The sequence below is a fragment of the Crassostrea angulata genome, chromosome 1, assembly GCF_025612915.1.
Source record: "Crassostrea angulata isolate pt1a10 chromosome 1, ASM2561291v2, whole genome shotgun sequence".
Taxonomy (NCBI): domain Eukaryota; kingdom Metazoa; phylum Mollusca; class Bivalvia; order Ostreida; family Ostreidae; genus Magallana; species Magallana angulata.
Genome location: NC_069111.1, coordinates 11,386,774 through 11,408,021, shown reverse-complemented (window position 1 = coordinate 11,408,021; position 21,248 = coordinate 11,386,774). Strand labels below are relative to the sequence as shown.

Sequence of the window (21,248 nt, the reverse complement as noted above, 5' to 3'; positions counted from 1 at the left end):
ACATTTTTTTTTTGCTGTGAAGTAGCCTAGCCTCCCACTGGTTATAGAGATGTAAAATGTTTAAGCAAAAACGGTAGGTATAATCATTCATTGAAAATCGGATTAAGGTAACGCAATTATAATCGTGAAAGGATCGATACCTCGTGCTTTTGACTTATCTATGTAATTTCTTCGAAGCTTGTGAATTTGAGTTTGAGTTGAGAAGGCAAAGTCACTGCAACGGAGGACATATCCGTTTTTAAATATTTGTAAGACGTTTCTACAGCGTACCAGAGACATAAATAACTTATTGTATCTGACCATACACGAGCCCCATATTATGGTTCTTTGATACACGTACAGACGTCTGTACATGTATATGTAGATTAGACTACTGTTATCATTCATGATTATATTTGTCTGTTAAGATCAGCTTGCTTATCATCTGATCATTTCTTTTTATTTGAATTCTTAGCCCAGACAGAAAGCCGTTGCTCTTTAGATAAGTATTTTCTCTGTGATGACAATGCCGATTGTACGGACAATGTAAACGGGTCGTTTACTTGTACCTGTAAACCAGATTACCAAGGCGACGGACTGAAGGGGGACAACCACACTGGCTGCAGACTGGGTAACACACGTACTCTTGTAATTTTTACATTTGCTGCATAATTTTATGGAACCCTGTAATGTAACTGTGGAATTGCATTGTTGCAGCAAAAACTGACATCTCTTTTGTTGAATATGGTGCAACGGCAATATTTTTGTATCATTGTAATTTTTTTTTACCTACATGTATAGTCTAGCTGTCCCAAGTTATTTTATTGTCACATTTCAATGATTTTTGATAACAATACACATATCTGTGAATTGAAATTAATGAAACGGAAAATATCTAAGATATCTTCATTGACACATCATCATTTTTCACTCAGACAACTTAACAGGATTGAAAACATATCTTTTACGGAGATTTATTTTTGGAAATGTTAAAATCTTTTCTCCACTTGGAATTCACTCAGTGCCCAATTTTTCAACATTATCATCCGGGTACTTTCAATGTCTGCTGCAATGCAAAATCCCTGTAGACATCATATTTTTTAGCCGTGTATTGAAACCAAATAAACTAGAGGGGAATTTCAGAAGAAAAATCTTGGAAATTTTTCATACTTTTGAATGAACATTGTTTGAACCATTTGTTTATGAATACCGAGTAATTAAGCCAAATTGGAATTCAAGAGACCTTATTAAATTGGGACAGAGTAACCAACTAAAGCTTGGTCAAACTCTTATCAAATTGCCCTGCTAAAGAGTAATACAGGTTATTGTGAAATGGTGAATATATGTACTTTTTATATGCAAACATTGTATGAATTGAAGAATTTTATTTCAATGAACACAATTAGGACATACCATTTTTAAAATTCATTGATTCTCAGATCTGATATTTAAATTATGCACCAAAACTTTATCAACCAGTAATTAATATTTACTTATCATAGTTGTGAAATAACTGGTATTATATTTAAACATTGATTATATAAGCTTTGTCACTCATTTTCTTGTTCATAAATTTTTTTGCCTCCACTTGATAGTTGGTACAACGCACTATTTTACAAGATTTATCAAAACAAGTTCAAATTATATGCTGACATTAAATTTTTGTTGAATTAACTTTAGCGGGAGACCACCATCCGTGCAACAATGAGACAGCAGCAGAGGAATGCCACTCCTATGCGTTCTGTTCAGCAGGCGGATATTGCGAATGTAATTCTGGATACAAGGGTGATGGCAAAAATGACTGCAAAGGTAATGTTAGGGTTTGTGTTATTACTGGTTGTTCTAAATTTTTACTTCAAATTTGTCTTTTAATACAAAATTATGTATAGTTAATATTACGACAACTACAATGAACTACTTACGAAATTTAAAACTAGTTTTCTGTATGTTCATTTTAAATTTTTATAATGCTAACTAATACAGTCATCAATATCATTATTATATTAATTGATTTGATATTTATAACTTGATGATTAAAAATTTTTTTTTGGTAAGATGTACCCTCTAGTATATATGTGTTTCATTGTTATACGTACTTTGATATATATTTTTGAAGACATTGATGAATGTGCCACGTTAAATCCATGCCATGTCAATGCTAACTGTCAGAATCAGCTGGGAACCTTTGAGTGTATATGTAAAGCCGGATACAAAGGAGATGGCTATAACTGCACTTGTAAGGATACCTATACCCAATTTATATTTTACACATTATGAAAATGATTATTTGACTGATATTTATGTGACTCCATGTAAACCACTGTTGAAGATATTCACCCATATTGTTTTGTATACATGTAAATCATTGTACCATTGTTATTATAAAATAGGCATTTGCCCATAATATTTCGTATCCATGTACTCGGTAAATCATTGTTGAACATATTTGCTCATTATGAACTTCATGTTAATTTGCATTACTGTTGCAGATTACTGTACACATAACGAACAATGCCACAGTGATGCTGTTTGTGTGAACTCAGAATGTGTGTGTAATGGTGGCTTCTCTGGAAATGGAACGCATTGTACAGGTATGACAGATCTGGTAGGTGAAACTTCTTGTTGATTGATGTAACAGGACCTATACCAGAACCCTCAGTATAAGGAGGAGTGGTATATGTATTATGTAGGTACCTAGCTTAGTATGTAAAGAACTCACTTAATGGTATATGTACAGGAAGGATGTGTAGGTAAATTTAGCTTTGTATGTAAGGTACCCACTATAGGAAGGACATGACAATGTAGATACCTATATATATGAAGCTTTTATGTATAGAACCTTTTGTATAGGTAGAACAGGAATTGCAGTACGTAGTAAGAAATTAGGCCAGTTAAAACTCTGACAGTCTGGTGAGGGGATCGAACTACACATATTTTATTATTTGACCTAATTTTTACCATAGTTTACAGTACTCTACTGGTACATGCATACTCTTTTGTCCTTACGTAAAGTTTTTTTTACACAAGGATGATAATGTATATTTATATAGGAATAAAAGTTGTTTTTGTCAAAGATGCTTTACATTGATAAATTGTTTGAGTTATGTAAATGCAAAACACACATCAGATATCCATAAGATATGCAAATAAAACATTTGATGAAAAGAATATGCGTATATTTTTTTTTATAATCAGATGTTGATAGGATGCATATATTAATATTTAGAAGCTGGTAAGATAAAAAAAAAACCCAAAAAAACCCCGCATCAGATCTGAACCAAGACAACTGATAGTACAACATGTAGATGTGACACCTGGTTCTTTAATTCGTATTTAAAATGACTTACCTTAACTTTGTAGATGTCAATGAGTGTGATCTGAAGACCTACACATGTGACCCTAATGCGGAGTGCGAGAACATCGTGGGAAGCTATTACTGCATCTGTAACGCTGGCTATACTGGGAGTGGAAAATCCTGCACGCGTCAGTATCAGAAACTGATTACGTACCATCTAGCTCATATCAGTTATCTATATATGTACACACTAATGTTTTATCAATTTCTGTTTTTGTATTGTCGTCTGATTATGAAATATGAGTTATGAAAATAGATATAACTCCAGTATTGAAAATATTAAATCCCACAAGCTGCATTTCACCCCCAGAAACACTTTCAATCATAATATTAATACTTTATACTCTGCATTTTGCATTTTGAAGTACATATGCTATAAGTATATTGAAATAGATTTTTTTGTAACATAAAAAATACTTGTACAACTTGATTGACAACAATTTGTTATGACATATGTACAACACAGTCATTATCTTCACTTTACAGTAATGCCCAAAAATTGTGATGAAATTTTTCAAAAGAACAAGATGTCCAAAGATGGAGTGTACACAATTGATGCTGATGGCACAGGACCCATTCCTGAGTTCCAGGTCACCTTTCCAGCCAAATTATTTGTCCTGCACAACAAAGACAATTTATAATAAGCATATATAATAATAATAATAAGCATATATGATAATAATAATAATGATATGTATTTTCCTCTAGATAAGATTCTCTTTTTGCAATGTGTCAAATATAAGATTCTGGAATGGATTCCTGCAACTTATACTGTCCTATTACACAATAGTCTCAATAATCTTCAACTATAACTATTTGCTTTTTAAGTTTTACCCAGTCTTGCATTAGAATCATACATATATGTGAATAAACAGGCTCCTGTACATATTCAATAAGTCTCAACTGAGTCTGAAAACTGAGCAACATGTGAATTATAGTGGCTAAATATCTGAAGTGAATGAGTGTTTGTATTATGGTGTCTTTTTAGGTTTACTGTGATATGCGCCCGAACCTAGGAATCACCATCATGAACACCACTGCCCCCACGACACAGATCACTCAAGGTCGTCCAGAGGTCACGGTCACCTACAACGCCACCCACCCTCAGATCATCAAGGTCATAGAGACCTCAAACTTCTGCTATCAGTACATGGGGTGAGACTTGTTGATGAATGTTGATCCCGTCCCGGTGTTACATTGATAGATATTTGAGTAGCATATTTGAGCTGCTTTTATTTATTGAAAAAGATGTTTTCTAGCAAAAACAAATTACTATTTATAATAATAGTTTAAATACATGGTAAACTAATACTTTTTGGTATATTCAATAGATACAGTACTGCAATTATTTTTTAAATTCAGAACAACATGCAGAAACAATGCTAAAACTCTGGATGGCAATGACTACTGGGTCGATGGCAAAGGAACTCAACACAAGACGTGGGGAGGGGCTACATTCCAGGGCAAGGTCTGAACATCTGATAAAAAAAAACTTTAATATTACAACAATTAATACAATTTCTATTGTTGTAAACCATGTCTTCACAAATAAACTGATTACATTCTATGAAAACAGTGTTCATGTGGTCAAATGAGATACTGTGAGACCAGACAGGCCAACTGTAACTGTGATGGCACAAGGTCAGGGGTCAAGGACGAAGGGAAGATACTGGACAAGGCTCTACTGCCGATACAGAAGGTTCACTTTGGTCTTGACAGCTCATCTCAGTTGATGGACGTTGAGATTGGAAATGTAGTGTGTGGACCTAAACCATTTGGTAATTATATTGACTGTAGCATTATGGAACATGCACATTTATTATCATTACTTAATCTTATGACATGCATATTTCAATGTGTAAAATTATGACTTAAGCAGTCCATTTAAAAAAGATATTTTATATGTTGTGGATATCATTAGTTATATTTAGAGATAGATACTATGAATAGCAAAGTTATTGAGTTCATCATATAATTGTTACATTGAGTAAAACTCTTTTTTTTATACTTGAGTCTTTTCTCATGCTAATGTTTGTTACCAGAGCATATTGTTAAACAGTTTGATTTTCATGTGTTGTGTATTTGAACAGATTTCCCCATTGACTGTGACGATGCCAAGTTTAACACTCTGTACAAGGTTAAGGAGGATGGCCCTCAGATCATTGATATAGACGGCCCTGATGGCCCCGCCAACCCGGTCCTAGTCCACTGTGACATGGAGTCCTACCCTCACGTAGGGATAACCGTCATCCCCCACGACAAGTCAGTGATAGCAATTCCTTGTAAACTACCCTGCAGTATTATTTAATGGATGATTTTTAAGATGCATCAATTGAAATATCTATTGAAAATTGATGATTTTTAAGATGCATCAGTTGAAATATCTATAGTTGAAAATATGTATTAAAAATGGTCATAAGTATTGGTTAAAAATCATATTGATAAATGTTAATTGATAATTTAAATAAAACTTTTGCGAGTTCCTCATTTTTATAACAATTTAAAAAAAGGACACAAGAAAATATAATCCAAGTGGAATATTTGAGCAAGAATCAATAGTTTTAATTGTTTAGTAATTGTGTTAATAGAATTAAGGCTCCATAAATTTATATTAATGATTCCACAGTAAACAGATTGGTTTCAGTAGTTTAGTGATTGCCTTTTAGCTATGATCCAGTCAGCCCCACAGCCCCAGAACAACACAGTTTGACCTATGTCATTGACAAGCCGTCCATACTGAAGATCATTGAGGAGTCGGCCTTCTGTCGGCAGGAAGTGGAGTACAGCTGCACTGTATGTCAATCACTGAAAACTATCATTTTGTGGGTTTAGGTTTGGCAAATTTTGGGGTTTTCATTTTTGTTGAGGTAATTCTTAATAATTTGATCACTATTACCAAACTTTTCTGAGTGTTTGTTTGGAAATTCTATAGAAACATAAGACAATTAATAGATATCACTCCCCATTTACAGTATTAAGATCTCATGTATAGTGACAGGTCTTAACATCATATTAAAATTTATATTTATGAATGAAATACTTATTTTCATGTGAGAAAACTGATTTTATAACATTTGCTTTACAAAATGCTAATGGTGTTATCAGGATTCAAGGCTGATGAACGGAGGGGACAAGAAGGGATTCTTCAGCGACCTGAATGGGGTGGTCAAGGACTACTGGCCCGGCGGTAATGGGGTGGCAGGAATGTGTGGATGTGGTCTGACCAAGACTTGTGCCGAACCAGACAAAAATGTAAGACATTACAATAGTCAGAAAAATATGTCAAAAAATTTGAAGGATTTTTTGAAAGGGTTTATAAATGCTTTTAATAAGAGGAAAACTAAATAATTTTGACTAAATTAAATTTTCTAATAGATTACTGTCAAATGCAAGAGGTTTTGTGATATTTAAATACTGTTGTAAAGAAAAAATAATAGAACATATACAAAGAAATTTTTTGGTGTAGTGTAATTGTGACACAATGGACGGCCGACCCAGGAAAGACATAGGTGTTGTCACCAAACCAGAGGACCTCCCCGTTGGGTCTGTGACCTTCAATGAGATTGGGGACAGTAGCAGTGGACAGTATTTTGTGGCCCCCCTCAAATGTAGCAGACAAGAATTTGGTAAACCATTCTGACATTACCATTGTCGAGCTTGTATCCACTAGAACCATTTATATCCCTTCTATTTAAGGAGGCAACAGTTTCTTTAATCTGATTTGATTTATTTTGCAAAACTGCATCTTAAGGCCTTTTGATTGACCTTTTTGTCAGCTAGTTTATCAGCACAAATTAGAATTGCTCAGCAAACACGTTTTGTCACTTGGATCCATAAATGTTTTTTTATGATTACCTTTTTCATTTGAAGTGGAATTCAAGATTCACCTACATTTTGAGTGCAAATATATTTGTTTACAGTATTATGCTGGCTTGACTCTACCTCACTTACAAAGTCCTGACAGAATAGTTGCTCATTATTTCCAGGGTTTGAGGTCAACTGTCAAGGCTACCTCAACAGAGGTCAGAACTACAGCTACACATACATGGTAGATGTTGATGGCCCCTCCCCAAGAGACAAGTCTGACCCCACCAATGTGGAGCCCTTCCCTGTGGAATGTCAGATGCAGATGGAGCCCCCACTTGGTATTACCATTGTACATCACGAGCAAGAATCACAGGTGATTATACTATCTCAAACCACAAGTGTTGAGGTTTTTAGCATTGTGTCTGGACATGAAATTCTTGTGCAAACCCCAAAATTCTTGTCCAAATTCCTGCAATATTTTGTTTCAAAGATTTCAATGCCTTCCTTGTTCTATTAAAGTTTCCTGTGAAATTTGTTTTAGAATGATTTAAAAAATCATACTAGATTTGTAAATCATTTTTTGTAGAAACAGGTAGTTCAATCAACATAAGAACTGTTACATATAACAAATGCAGAATGTTCTATGCTCTTTTCCAGCAAACAATTATAGGAGGAAGCCTATCATTTAAGTACCGCTATGTCACAGACGAGCAGCTCGCCAAACTACGCGTCCGATCAGTGTACTGTTCTCAGTCTGTGGTCCATTCCTGTGTCAAGTCTCCAGTGTTTGCACAAGGTAGGTCAATATTTCTTTCAGAAATTTAAAACATAGTTTGAATTTTCAGTGTAGAAACAAGAGCCAACCAACTGATTGCTGTTATTTTAGAAATATAATTTCTCAGATAAGGGGTATACTAATTGATAAACATCAATGAATTCTGGCCTGTACAATCCCTGTAAAAATTTATTCCACATAAAAAACATATTTCAACTCAGCACTAATTGAGTAATGAATTATCAAATTCTGACTGTTCCGTCACAAAGCAATTATAAAAATCAAAAAGTGGAAAGAATCCATTTCAATGATTCCAAATTTTTATTCCTACAGTTATTTTATGTGTCTTGTATTTTAAATTTAATTTATCATGTTGGTTTTGTAGATGGGACCTCGATTGGTTACTGGGAGGACCTAAGTGGTACCAAGCACTACTATTACACCGGTAAGGAGGGAGAGGGGTGTGCCTGTAGTTTGACCCAGAGCTGTGCGGGGGGATCCACCACCAAATGTAACTGCGACATCAATGACAGCACACTCAGGTCAGTGGGCTGGAATGGCCTGATGATCTTCATATTCGATTCATTGTGCTTCAGAGTTTTATACCTGGAATATATCTGTTAGTGCTAAAATAGTCTTATTATATCCTTTTAGAAATGACACAGGGACTTTGGTGGACAAAGAGGTGTTGCCAGTCAAGAAAATGGTTTTCAGTGTCACTGGAACGTCTACTGTCGACATTGGTCCACTCAGATGTTTAGGTCAGCTTCTGAAATTATTTGTCCATTAGAGGCATTTTATTCTCATAAAACTCCTTTCACAGCTAAAATTGACTTGTATAGGACACACAGGTGTTTTTAGCTCACTGAGACGAAGTCAGGGGGAGCTTATGCTATACCCTCGGCGTCGGCGTCAGTGTTGGCGTCGGCGTCCGGACCTGGTTAAAGTTTTTGTTGCAGGTCCTGTATCTAAGCTATTACTTGTCCTATCTTCACCAAACCAGCATGGATAATGCATCTGGACCTACTTATGGACTTTAAGACTTGGATGCTGAATCTGAGTCCTAAATTTCAGATGCTGGAGGAGGTTAAGGTTGTTGGACCAGGTTAAAGTTTTTGTTGCATGTGCCCTTTGATAGCAATATCTAAGTTACTGCTGGTCCGTACTTCACCAAACTTGCATTGATGGTGTGTCTTATGATACTGATGCACCAGGCAGGCTTGGGTGCTGAATCTGAGCCATAGGTTTCGTATGCTGGAGGAGGTTAAGGTTTTTAGAGCTGGTTAAAGTTTTTGTTGCAGGTGCCCTCTGATGATTATATCTTAGTTACTACTTGTATTAACTTCACCAGACTTCAATGGATGGTGCGTCTTATGATACTGATGCACCAGACAGGCTTGAATGCTGAATCTGAGCCATAGGTTTTGTATGCTGGAGGAGGTTAAGGTTTTTATAGCTGGTTAAAGTTTCTGATGATTATATCATAGTTATTACTTGTCCTAACTTCACCAGACTTCCATGGATGGTGCGTCTTATGATACTGATGCACCTGACAGGTTTGAATGCTGAGTCTGAGCCATAGGTTTCAGATGCTGGATATGGTTAAGTTTTTTGGAACAGGTCACATGTTTGATAGATAATAGTACTATTTCAAACTTGCATAGTTGATTAAACTGTAGTATAAATAAATCACAGAGGAAGCTTCAGATGCACAGCTTGATCTCCATTATCAAGGATGCTAAAAAATATATCATAGTTATTAAAGGTCTTAACTTCACCAAACTTGAATGGATGGTGTGTCATATGATACTGATGCACCTGACAGGCATAGATGTTGAATCTGAGCCATAGTTTGCGGATGCTGGAGCAGGTTAAGGTTTTAATTGTTAGTGCCCTCTGATGATGATATCTTATTTATTACTGGTCTGAACTTCACCAAACTTGCATGGAGATGTGTCTTATGTATACTGATGCACCTGACAAGCTTGAATGCTGAATCTGAGCCAAAGTTTCGGATGCTGGATGAGGTTTAGTTTTTTTGGAACAGGTCACATGTTTTATAGATAATAGCTTGCATAGTTGATTTAACTTTATTATAAATGAAACGCAGAGGTTGCTTCAGATGCAGAGCTTGATCTCCATTATCAAGGATGCTAAAGAAATCTACGGTACCTCACTCAAACCTGCTCGATAGATAGATGTGTTTGTTGATAAATAATATAACATGATTCCTTTGATATAGTATTGTTTGGTATGAAACAATATTGTTTAATATGACACAATATAATATCATATAATATTATAAAAAGTTATATGATACAATATGATATTGTGTCAATTTTTTTTCATATTTTATGTTATGATATTGTATCATGATATCGTTATGTATAGTTTTGTATAATATGATACAATATTGTATAATATTATATTGTATTATTAATTTATTATTCTATCACATGATACTATTACATAAGATATTGCAAAATCTAATATTGTATCATATGATACAATATTGTATATTCTATAATATTGTATCATACGATATTGTATGATATGATATTAGTTTCTGTAATATAGAATTATATCACATGAAATTGTATAATATGATACTGTTATATTATATAATATTGTATCACACGATATTATATAATTTGATATTGGTTTATAATATGATATATTATCACATCACATAAAATTGTATTGTATGATATTGTAAAACATATTGTTGTATCATATGATACAATATGTATAATATAATATTGTATTATATAATATTTTAATTTATTACATAATATTGTATCATTTGATATGATACAATGTTGTATCAAATTATATTGTATCATATGATACAATATCATATTATGTATTAAAAATGATATAGTATCATACAATATCATACTATATTATACAATATAATATCATATGTTTCAATGTTATGATGTATTATGTAATATGATATTGTAATATAATACTATATTGTTTATATATAAAATGATATTGTATTATTTGATAAAATACAATAACATATAACACAATACAATGTCATATCATACGTTACAATATCATATCTCATCATCGTTTATTATGGTATTTTATTGTATTTTATGATATATGTTGTAAATATGATAGGATGCAATATTTAATGTTATATTATTGTATTGATTAACAAATGAACATATGATTGTCATACAATTTTTTAACAGATGATATACGATATTGTGTCAAAACAGAATCCATGAATATCCAAGATCATAAAGTATGATTTTCATTTAATATGATAAAGGTGGTCTCTTAAAGTTGAAGTCTCATAAGGGTGATGTCTCGTCTCGGTGAGCTTTGTAATCTGTGATTACATATGTTTTGTCTTTGCAGAGGTGTTCCCTACTTGTGCAGATCTTTACAACTTTATGATTGGCAAGAGGTTTGAGAGCGAGAAGATGTTGGACAGTAACCGTGACTACACGGTAGATCCGGACGGAGCAGAGGGAGTGGATCCTTTTGTGGTCAGCTGTCAGTTCCCGATGACTGTCATCAAAATTGGTCCAGGTCAGTGTCTCCGAATAAGTCCTAGATATATTTTGCTTGCATTAGAAAAGTGCAAAATATTTTGATTTTCAAAATTTACGTTTACATAATTTTTTTTTTCATGCATATATACTGTATACAGAGAAATATTAGCCCTCGTTTTATTTTTGCTCCTTTTGCCTTCGTTGTGAGCGGGCGAATTTAAGACTTGGCTAATTTTTATGTCAAAACTTTGTTTGGGCCAATTCAAGACGGGATGAAACCGTTTGCAAGCAAGACAATCGAAAATAACACAGGAAGTATTATTTCCCTGTATACAGTAGTACATGTACTTGTTTTGAAATTCCTGTTTTCCTTGTCTCAGGCTACTTTAACTACACATATGGCCAGCCAGGGGATTCTCCAGTGACCAAATGTTTTCAAATCGATTACGAGCCAGATATTTCCAAAGAACAGATACAGGTTGGTTGTTGGTATAGCTTTATGCAAGCAGAAGATTCACCTTTTGTCTGTTGAACATGTCACGGATTGTGCTCAATTTTTGTGCTTAACCCTTGTTAACTTTTTATAGGCTTTGGTTGAGAAAAGTAGTCATTGTACACAACACTTGAGGTATACCTGTAAAAATGCCCCCAAAACTGGCAAAGTTACATACAGTACATGTGATGGAACTCTCAAGAAAGGTTAGTGTGTGTGGGTTTTAAAAAAATTCAAGTCAACATTTTCCGTATAATGAAAAGACATCAGTGTTTTAAAAATTTCAAACAATCATATATGCATGCAGATTTTGATATCAAAGCTGACATTGAAGCATTCTTGAGTGTTAGAGATATACTTAAGTGACTGTTCCTGACTGTTCCTTGGTTTGTTTGTCATCAGGTTGGGGAGGATCGGGTGGGATAGATGCATGTGCCTGCGGAACCAGTGGCACCTGTGAGGGACCGGCAGGGGCCAAGTGTAACTGTGACCTCGAGGACGGTCAGAGTCGCAGCGACGACGGGTGGATCTACGACAAGACCCGCCTCCCTGTGTGTGAGGTGTGTATCACCCTGGACCCCACCACTCCGGTGATGACCAGTCGTACAGCGGCCTATGTGGTGTCTAACCTTCACTGCAACAGTGGACCAATTGGTGAGATACGGGCATTGGTATTCTGCTCTTTTGTTCTTTGTCTAAAAAGTAGAATGAGACTGTATAATATTATTTCATTATTGATTATCATAGTAATTTATGGTAACTTCTATGAAACTATTTGGTACTGTATGCTCGTTAAATTCATTTTATTAATAAGTACCGGTACCTATAAATAAAGCTGACTTTAATTGATCAGAAATGATATTAAAAGATACCAAAACTTTACTAAATGTGATGAAAATAGAGACTATTGCACATTGTTTCTGATGTTTAAGGAAGGTAAAAGATGTATAGATAAGCCTTGTTCTGAAAATTCACAGGAATGTATGGTTCGTGTCAGGCCAGAAGGAACACCGGAGAACTGAAGAATGTAACAACGTATGTAGATCCAGATGGACTGTGGTCCGGAGAGCCTGGATTCCCAGTATACTGCTCTTATATTCCACATCCTCCAGTTGGATTCACAGTAAGATATTTTTTAATGTATTTCTTCATTTCACTAACTTTAACTGCAAAGCTTTGTTTCTAATTTATTAATCCATAGTTCTGTGTTATGTGCTTTACTCTCTGTAACAATCTGATTTGGATTGTTTCTCTTTGGCAAATAGGAAATTCGACCAAAGGAACCAGAGATTATCGTAGAGTATATTCCAGGAGAGATAGAAATTTTATACTACCTCTTTAACATTACCATGGTTCACAGTCTGGTGGAGAAGTCTCAGTACTGTGAACAGGAAATCTATGTCCTGTGTAACGGAGCGCCCCAGCCCAGTGAACAAACCGGGCGCAAGATGAACGACTGGGAACCACAGGCCGAGGGTAGGTACTGTAAGGAATTGGTAATCCTGTGGGAAGGTACTGTAAGGAATTAGTAATCCTGTGGGTAGGTATGGTAAGGAATTGGTAATCCTGTGGGTAGGTACTGTAAGGAATTGGTAATCCTGTGGGTTGGTACTGTAAGGAATTGGTAATCCTGTGGATATGTACTTTGCAGCTCAGGGAATGGTCATCTTGTCGACATGAATTTCAAATAAAAAAATTTAAGTGAAAAAAGCACTTTTGTTAAATTCACATACCGGTAAATTGGATTTTATGTTAATTGTCCTTATGGAATATTTTTGTCTTATCTTGTATATAGATAAAACTGAAATGCATTTGAAAAATATTTATATGAAGTGAATTTATGTGTTAAATTCATGCAAGTACTGTTTTCACCTGAAATCCACATAAAGCACAGTTGGCTGTGTATATGCAGTGAGGAGAAAACTTGACAATCTGACCATCCTCAAATATTGTATATGAATGAGCCACTAGCCAATCTGATAGTTATTGTAGGGACATGGGGTCAGTAATATGTTTATTTCTCTGTATCGATAGGAAGTGGAATCCAGTACTTAGTATTAGGTCAGTATCTGTAAGTTATTTGTCGGGTTATTGGGATCAGTAAGACTTTTATTCTATATCCATAGGAGGAGCCATCCAGGGTAAGGCCGGTAACTGTACCCGTAAGTTATATTTAGACACCTGGGGTCAGTAAGATGTTTATTTCTCTGTATTTGTAGGAGGAGGAATCCAGTGTAAGGCGGGCAGCTGTATCTGTACTCAGCAGGGAACGGAGGTGTACGGAGGCTTCATCACGGTCAAGGACCTCCTCCCGGTCTCCTGGATCAACCTCCCCCAGTCCACACAGCAGAGAAAACTTGTCACAGGCGCAATGAAATGTTACGGTAGGACCGATACTGTAGATTCTTTATAGCATACGAGTAGTTCGTTTATGATTGTAATTAACGTTTTATCAAATTTCAAGAATGTTTATTTTACTATAATATTAATAGTTCAAAAGTGTCAGAAAAATCATGTTTCAAATACTGTATGCAGAGAAATATCCCCCCCTCCCCAATTTTATTTTCACCCCTTTTGCCCTTATTGTTCGAAGGTTAATTTAAGACTGGGTGAATTGTAGCAAGACAGAGTTATCTCCCTGTATACCCTATATATATATATCTGGTATATTTTCAATCATATGAAAGAGGACCTGCAAATATATTTTTTTGTCATATTGCTGCAGATGTGTATCCTGATTGTAATGAAATCAAACTTGCCAAGATGGACAAGAATCCACTGAGGAACAACCTGTACGCTATAGACCCCGACGGTGCAGGTGGAGTGCCTCTATTCCCGGCCTACTGCGACTTCAAAACCAATGAAAGAATTGGCATCACTGAGGTTGGAGTTCCTTTGTTTTTTTTTAATACATTTATGGTGTCATCCAAATCAATTTTGATAATACATGTACAGAGTGTATAACTAAATTTTTTAATACCAAGTAAGAAAACCAAATTTTGTGAATTGTTTTGATAGATTCCTGTTGAAGAGCCAGGTGTGCCCTTCAAGCTGACAGTGACTGGACAGCCAGACCCAGAGAAGAACAAGCACTCCATCCTGTACCCTGATGCCACACCAGAACAAATCCACGAACTGACATCAAGGTCATCCTTCTGTCACCAGGTAATTTATCTTCTTGATCCTACTTGTATAACACTTGAATAAATTGGTTAGGCAACTGAAGAAACACTTTCTATTTTGGCCAATTTGCACTGACTAAAAAAAAATTGTTCTTTTGACAGGGTATCCAATACGAATGTGTGGAGAGTCCTATAACAGACGCTGGTTACTATGATATATACAATGGCTCCAGTGTGTCCAGTTTTGGTACTGGGTATGCTTCCTCTACAGAAGGCTGTGCTTGTACATTGACCAACACCTGTCCCGCCGGGAGACTCTGTCATTGTGACGCTAAAGGTAGGTAGGCTATCATTGTACACTGTCCAACGCCTGTCTAAAGGTAGGCTATCATTGTACACTGTCCAACGCCTGTCTAAAGGTAGGCTATCATTGTACACTGCCCAACACCTGTCTAAAAGTAGGCTATCATTGTATACTGTCCAACACCTGTCCTGCCAGGAACCTCTGTCACTGTAATGCTCAAGGTAGACTGTCTATTTGCAGTGACATGTCCATCATTAAATCAAATCAATTTCTGATGAAACCCTTTAAACCTGCAAGCTTGTTAGTAAAAATGTTACCTGTATCTCTCAAAATTTGAATGCTGTTGAATTGGAATTGAAGTTTGTTTTATACTGGGTTCAAAATTAACACTGACTTATACACCTGTTGTTATTGACCCTGTTTGGATTACAAATGTTAGACTATGTCACAAAGAGAGTCTTTGGATTTGTAATATTGACCACTTCAATGTTGGCATTATATTTCTACAGGCAGTATGGTGGCCTATGATGTAGGGGAGGTAACCGATGGAAGCATCTTGCCGGTGACTGAACTCAGCTTTGGTGGTCAGACCACTAGTGGTGCCAAGGCTACCGCTACCCTCACCAACGTCAGGTGTGGGCCCCCTGGAGAGGTGTTCGGTAAATAATCATACAGTCTCCTGCTAAATTCCCTTGCTGTGCAAAACTCTTTCAGCATTATGTGGGGTTCTCAAACAGTTTATGTTTGATTTTGATTATTTTATGCGATGAAATTTACAGATTTGCCCAAGGATTGTGAGGAAGCTTACAAGAATGGATATAAGACTGGAGAAGTGATGATCTGGCCAACAGCCACCATCAAACCGTTCTTTGTGTACTGTGATATGGAACTGGTGCCCAACCATGGTATGTGCATTTTCAGTCTTTTCTGGTTCTCCTCTTTACTTGATAAATTCATTTCAAAATTCTGCAAAGAAGAAAAATTGCAGTACCAGTTTTAGATGTTGATGCAGAAGGCTTGTTATGTTGATGAACAAATACCTTGCTAGACCTTTGTGTTATAATAAGCCAGGACTCGCTGTATTTCAGTCTGTTTGATATGTTGCATGCAAGAGAGATAAATGTGGTAATTACATAAGTTATATATTTGAAATACAGTTGGAGGCAGACTAAAATTAATATAGTTTGGAGTACTAATTAATAAGAATTATTTCTGTGCAGGGGTAACAATCATTGGTAACGACAGGGAGGAAAAAACTCCTGTGGATGGAACCAAGGTGGTGACGGTCACCTACAACAATGTGACGGAGGAGCAGGTGGAATCGCTGACCCATATCTCCTCATTCTGCTTCCAGCCGGTCAAGTATGACTGCTACAACACTCTGGTATGTCTTGTGTTCTTCTCTATGGCTAAAACTTTGTAGTAAAACATTTAGATTTCACTACTGTAAATTCTTCATAATAAACATTTATGTTACATGTTAGGTAATAATTTTTCTTAAGATGGTATTGGACATCTATTGATATTAATGTGGATTAAAGGGTAACCTATAGAATTGTAAAATGCTTTGATTTCACTATTCCAGTTTATTGGGAGCAACCTGTTTAACTGGGTAGGAGGCAATGTACAGGATAATAGATTCCTGGGGATCGGTGGGGAGGGAGAGTGTACCTGTGCCAAGTCTCAGCAGTGTGGGGGTAACGTCAGCGAAGCCATCCTCAGAACTAGGTCAGTGGTCTACCTCATAACTATGTTTATGTCAAATTTGTAATGTCACCACACAATAAAGTTATAACAATAACGTTGTTTTAGGGATATGATTTTCTCATGGAAATCCATATTTCTGAGGAAATATCATATTCCTCAACCATCCTTCTTACTTTACCCTTTATTGTGCAGTTGAGAGTTAAAATAGTCATCCTAGGATCAGTGCAGACCCTTGTTTTATTTTATTTTCACCTTTTTCTCCCTTTGCCATGCAATCACATTCCTGTTGTTTGCCTACAGGAAATGTAATTGTGATGCGGCGGAGCTACAGTGGCGTCGTGACGGAGGGGTCATCAACAGCACCAGTAAGCTCCCTGTGAAGACCCTCAACTTCATGGACAGCCAGCGGGAGGAGGCACAGGGAATCATCACTCTAGGGAAACTATACTGCGCACAGGTTGACTTTGGTATGATTTGAAGAACTTTTTCAACCATGAATATACATGTATGTACTTTAATTTTTAAGTGAAGGAAAATTTGGTTTAAGTATCACTAGTATTTCTGTTCATATGCACTTCCCATAAGCATTTTAATTTAAGTTTCAATTTTTGACAGTTTATATTTATGGGATTTAGAAAAAAGATTGATTTTGATGCAGTATGGGAATTTCTTTAAAAAAAGAGATAGTTTCATTTGGGATTTCCATAATATGACTGTTGATGAAGTCAACATGATTTTTTCATTGGTAAGATCTGGATGAGTGTAAGATGGATTTTGATGACTGTGATTCGAATGCAGTCTGCATCAACAAGTACGGATCATTCGGCTGTAAATGTAAGGCCGGATACAACGGATACCCGGAGCAGCCCGGACGGTGGGCAAATGGACGAAACTGTTTTGGTAAGCTAGGCAATTGCTTAGATGATCATATACTTGTAGTGGTCAGATTTAATTTTTCACAATGCATAACAGAGATTGCCAATCATTTTATATCTGTCCTGAAACATGATTTCTTTCTCAATTCCTGTGTATCTAAAGCTATATCAGAAATAAGATGATTGTGTTTCCAGATGACGATGAGTGTGCTCTGTTGAGATGCCCCCACTCTGCAGTGTGTACCAACACCATTGGTTCCTTCAAGTGTACCTGTAAGGCTGGCTATATACAAACCTCCCCCACCACCTGTCAGGGTACGTACTCTGGAATTCCTCATCTCCAACTCATTGGCACCAGAAAAAAACTTTGAATTTATCAGAGGAATTGAGATATGGAGGTTAAGATATTTTAAGGAAAGTGTGCATGGTTTGGGGTTCTAACTCACTTCTACATAGCTATGGTATTCGAGACATCTGTGCTCCAAACACTGACGTTAAACTATTACTCGGACACAAATGTATTCTTTGCAGAAAATTCTCATTCTAGCAGACTTTACAATAAAGTTGAATATGCATAAAGATGATTTATACAAAGAAATTAGATTCAAAGGAGTTACCATTATTATATTCTCTTTCAGACATCAATGAGTGTGCGGACCCGAGTCTGAATGACTGTGACCCCAATGCCAAGTGTTACAATCTGGAGGGAACCTTTGAGTGTCGGTGTAAGCGTGGATATCGGGGAGATGGCAAGATCTGTGAATGTGAGTGCTGCCAAATCTTTCATAAAGTATATGGAATTAACCCCCCCCCCCCAAAAAAAAACCAAAAAAAACTTAAAAACACATATATAATTATTTACTATATAATTATAAGAATCCTTGTATTAAAAAGATTGGATTACAAGTATGAATAGCAGTTTGTTTTTTGTTTTTTTGGTTCATTTCTATTAAAATGGTTTCAGGTAGTCTTCGCGTTTTTTTACAAAAAGTGTACATCTCCATTTACAGCTGTTGGTCTGTGTTCCTGTTTTGGTGACCCCCACTGTATCTCGTTTGACCAGCGATGGCTGCACTTCCAGGGAGACTGTCAGTACGTCATGTCCAAGGACGGTTGTCACGGTACCACCCCCACCTACCAAGTCCTGACCACTCACTGGAACCAGGACCGCCCAGAGGCCACCGGAGTCTCCTGGGTCAAATCTGTCACCGTCATCCTACCTGGATATGTAAGATTGCTTAGATTCATATCATATTTTACATAAAATGTTAGCAGCAGAACTGTAGCTCAATGGGAAATTCGGGTAGATGGACTGTGGAGCTTCAGTTCCTTCCATACAAAAATCTATATATTCATTGCACATGTTTTAAGATTTATTAACCTAATTTAGGAACATATTCTGTGAAAATTTTAATACCAACAAAGTCCTGACACATTTTTTAATGTCATTACTTTATTTGCCTCTGAATATCTTTTAAATACCCTAACCAGCCCCATTAAGTTAATAGTGTGGTTAATGTTTACAGGTAAAAAAAAAAAAAAGAGCTGACATGAAATTAACATTCTTACTGTCTGAGGTTTTAAGAAAGCATTTGAGGCAAGTAAATTGGTGAATCAGACAAAAATATTCATTAAATAATTTGAAATTCTTAAATAGGTGGAACAAATCAAAACCATGCCCTTTGTGCAACTTTTGTTAGCAGTAAATATACTGTTTTATGTATGGATGGAACTGTTATTTTCATGGTCCGTCAACCTGATTTCCTTTGGAGCTACTGTTTGCAGCTTATGTAATTGAAGTAAATTTTTGTTGTGAATAAAATAGGGGAGATGTCCACAACTATAGGCTCAAACTCAAGACCCTAAGTTTGAAAACCAAGGCTCTTCCAGCTGAGCTAAAGGATTAAACTACTAGTTTGTATTAGTAGGAGTGTGGCAGTATACTGAGCCACATTATCCTTCTTCTTCTTTAGAGATCTCTATCCCTTAAAAGTATCCCAAGACTCTTTAATCCACTCCACATGGGTTCTTTTGTTGGATGATGATGATGTAAAAGTACAAGTCTTGACTTTAAATTGATATTTTATTAATATTCACGGTAAAAACTGTTGTGAAATTTACATGAAATTTGTGAAAACTCTTTCAGACTGTAGAGTTGTTGCAAAACTATGAAGTGAGAGTAAACCAGCTGAAGAGAACCTTGCCGTACAAACCAGAGGGGAGACTACTCATCAGACGATATGGAAATTGGGTGGTCAGTGATACTCTCATTCTGTACTGATGGTCCTCCTTTACTAAGGCTCAGTCATTGTTGTCCTATTAAAGGCAATTACACATGTATCTGAAATCTGTATATCTTGAACTAAATTTAATCTCTTAAAACTACAATAATGCAAAAAGCTGAGAGAGAGAGAGAGAGAGAGAGAGAGAGAGAGAGAGAGAGAGAGAGAGAGAGAGAGAGAGAGAGAGAGAGAGAGAGAGAAAGTCTCAGCTCTTAAAATAAGAAACATTTCATGCACACATTTTATATGACAGAAATTTGACAGGTTGTTAATAGAGGGGGAGGGCACTAATTTTTGCTATATTTTGAAGTTTCATCTCAAAATGCAAAAAATATTTGTTCATTATAATCCTTATAAAAAAAAAAACCCATAGAATTACATGATATATAAAAGAGAGTGTGATGGTACTGCATCATTGACAGGAAGTGTACAGTGAGCTGGGAGTACAGGTGAACTGGGACGGGTTCCAGGCGGTGGAGATTCAGCTGACCAAGAGCTTCCAGAACCAGACGTGTGGACTGTGTGGAGACTACAACCAGAATCCGGACGATGACTGGAGGCTGGGGCCGGAGTGTGATGTCACCGGGGAAATCGTGAGTATATTATACATGATTGCATGAGAAAATCTGATTGTGTTTGGAGTTCTTTGTCAGTTGAGACATACACATCAAGTGGAATTTGAGATTTTACTGGGCTCGACAGTTGAGGCATTTAGAGTATAGTGTTGTGTTACTGCAGAAATTTTGGCTATTTCATTGAACCATGTTATGATTTATTGCTTTGATTGATATCTACTGTTGAGCATAATTTTATTTTTATCTAGACTGAAAACTTCAACAAGTTTGGTAACTCCTATGTGGTGAAGAGTTATGCCGACAACAATCCTACATGTTCCCACAACTGCTTCGCCCCACCGGAGGAGCCAGAGTGTAAAGAGACAGAGAAACAGATCGCTGAGTACTACTGTAACCAGGTGTTTGACCTCAACGGCAAATTGAAGGTTAGTCTGCAGTAGGAATAATTCTTGAAAGTCACTCAAC

At 36.1% G+C, this 21,248-nt stretch overlaps 1 protein-coding gene across 1 annotated transcript in view; it reads left to right on the top strand.

The window, feature by feature from the left end:
- LOC128178919 (uncharacterized) overlaps nucleotides 1-21,248 on the top strand; it is a 36,745-nt gene that overhangs the window by 6,270 nt on the left and 9,227 nt on the right. The window contains exons 3-41 of the mRNA XM_052846356.1: nucleotides 455-610; nucleotides 1,660-1,788; nucleotides 2,096-2,215; nucleotides 2,469-2,570; nucleotides 3,340-3,462; nucleotides 3,821-3,924; nucleotides 4,323-4,489; nucleotides 4,697-4,802; nucleotides 4,911-5,112; nucleotides 5,425-5,596; nucleotides 6,001-6,127; nucleotides 6,440-6,586; nucleotides 6,801-6,960; nucleotides 7,321-7,514; nucleotides 7,799-7,937; nucleotides 8,302-8,458; nucleotides 8,571-8,677; nucleotides 11,289-11,462; nucleotides 11,806-11,903; nucleotides 12,013-12,124; nucleotides 12,321-12,572; nucleotides 12,896-13,041; nucleotides 13,184-13,394; nucleotides 14,138-14,302; nucleotides 14,644-14,801; nucleotides 14,937-15,083; nucleotides 15,203-15,377; nucleotides 15,854-16,003; nucleotides 16,124-16,249; nucleotides 16,565-16,728; nucleotides 16,930-17,072; nucleotides 17,352-17,518; nucleotides 17,802-17,951; nucleotides 18,122-18,241; nucleotides 18,565-18,690; nucleotides 18,937-19,154; nucleotides 20,073-20,180; nucleotides 20,631-20,801; nucleotides 21,032-21,208. Of these exons, the coding sequence (XP_052702316.1) occupies nucleotides 455-610; nucleotides 1,660-1,788; nucleotides 2,096-2,215; nucleotides 2,469-2,570; nucleotides 3,340-3,462; nucleotides 3,821-3,924; nucleotides 4,323-4,489; nucleotides 4,697-4,802; nucleotides 4,911-5,112; nucleotides 5,425-5,596; nucleotides 6,001-6,127; nucleotides 6,440-6,586; nucleotides 6,801-6,960; nucleotides 7,321-7,514; nucleotides 7,799-7,937; nucleotides 8,302-8,458; nucleotides 8,571-8,677; nucleotides 11,289-11,462; nucleotides 11,806-11,903; nucleotides 12,013-12,124; nucleotides 12,321-12,572; nucleotides 12,896-13,041; nucleotides 13,184-13,394; nucleotides 14,138-14,302; nucleotides 14,644-14,801; nucleotides 14,937-15,083; nucleotides 15,203-15,377; nucleotides 15,854-16,003; nucleotides 16,124-16,249; nucleotides 16,565-16,728; nucleotides 16,930-17,072; nucleotides 17,352-17,518; nucleotides 17,802-17,951; nucleotides 18,122-18,241; nucleotides 18,565-18,690; nucleotides 18,937-19,154; nucleotides 20,073-20,180; nucleotides 20,631-20,801; nucleotides 21,032-21,208 (5,870 nt within the window). The remainder of the gene's footprint in view (nucleotides 1-454; nucleotides 611-1,659; nucleotides 1,789-2,095; nucleotides 2,216-2,468; nucleotides 2,571-3,339; nucleotides 3,463-3,820; nucleotides 3,925-4,322; nucleotides 4,490-4,696; nucleotides 4,803-4,910; nucleotides 5,113-5,424; nucleotides 5,597-6,000; nucleotides 6,128-6,439; nucleotides 6,587-6,800; nucleotides 6,961-7,320; nucleotides 7,515-7,798; nucleotides 7,938-8,301; nucleotides 8,459-8,570; nucleotides 8,678-11,288; nucleotides 11,463-11,805; nucleotides 11,904-12,012; nucleotides 12,125-12,320; nucleotides 12,573-12,895; nucleotides 13,042-13,183; nucleotides 13,395-14,137; nucleotides 14,303-14,643; nucleotides 14,802-14,936; nucleotides 15,084-15,202; nucleotides 15,378-15,853; nucleotides 16,004-16,123; nucleotides 16,250-16,564; nucleotides 16,729-16,929; nucleotides 17,073-17,351; nucleotides 17,519-17,801; nucleotides 17,952-18,121; nucleotides 18,242-18,564; nucleotides 18,691-18,936; nucleotides 19,155-20,072; nucleotides 20,181-20,630; nucleotides 20,802-21,031; nucleotides 21,209-21,248) is intronic.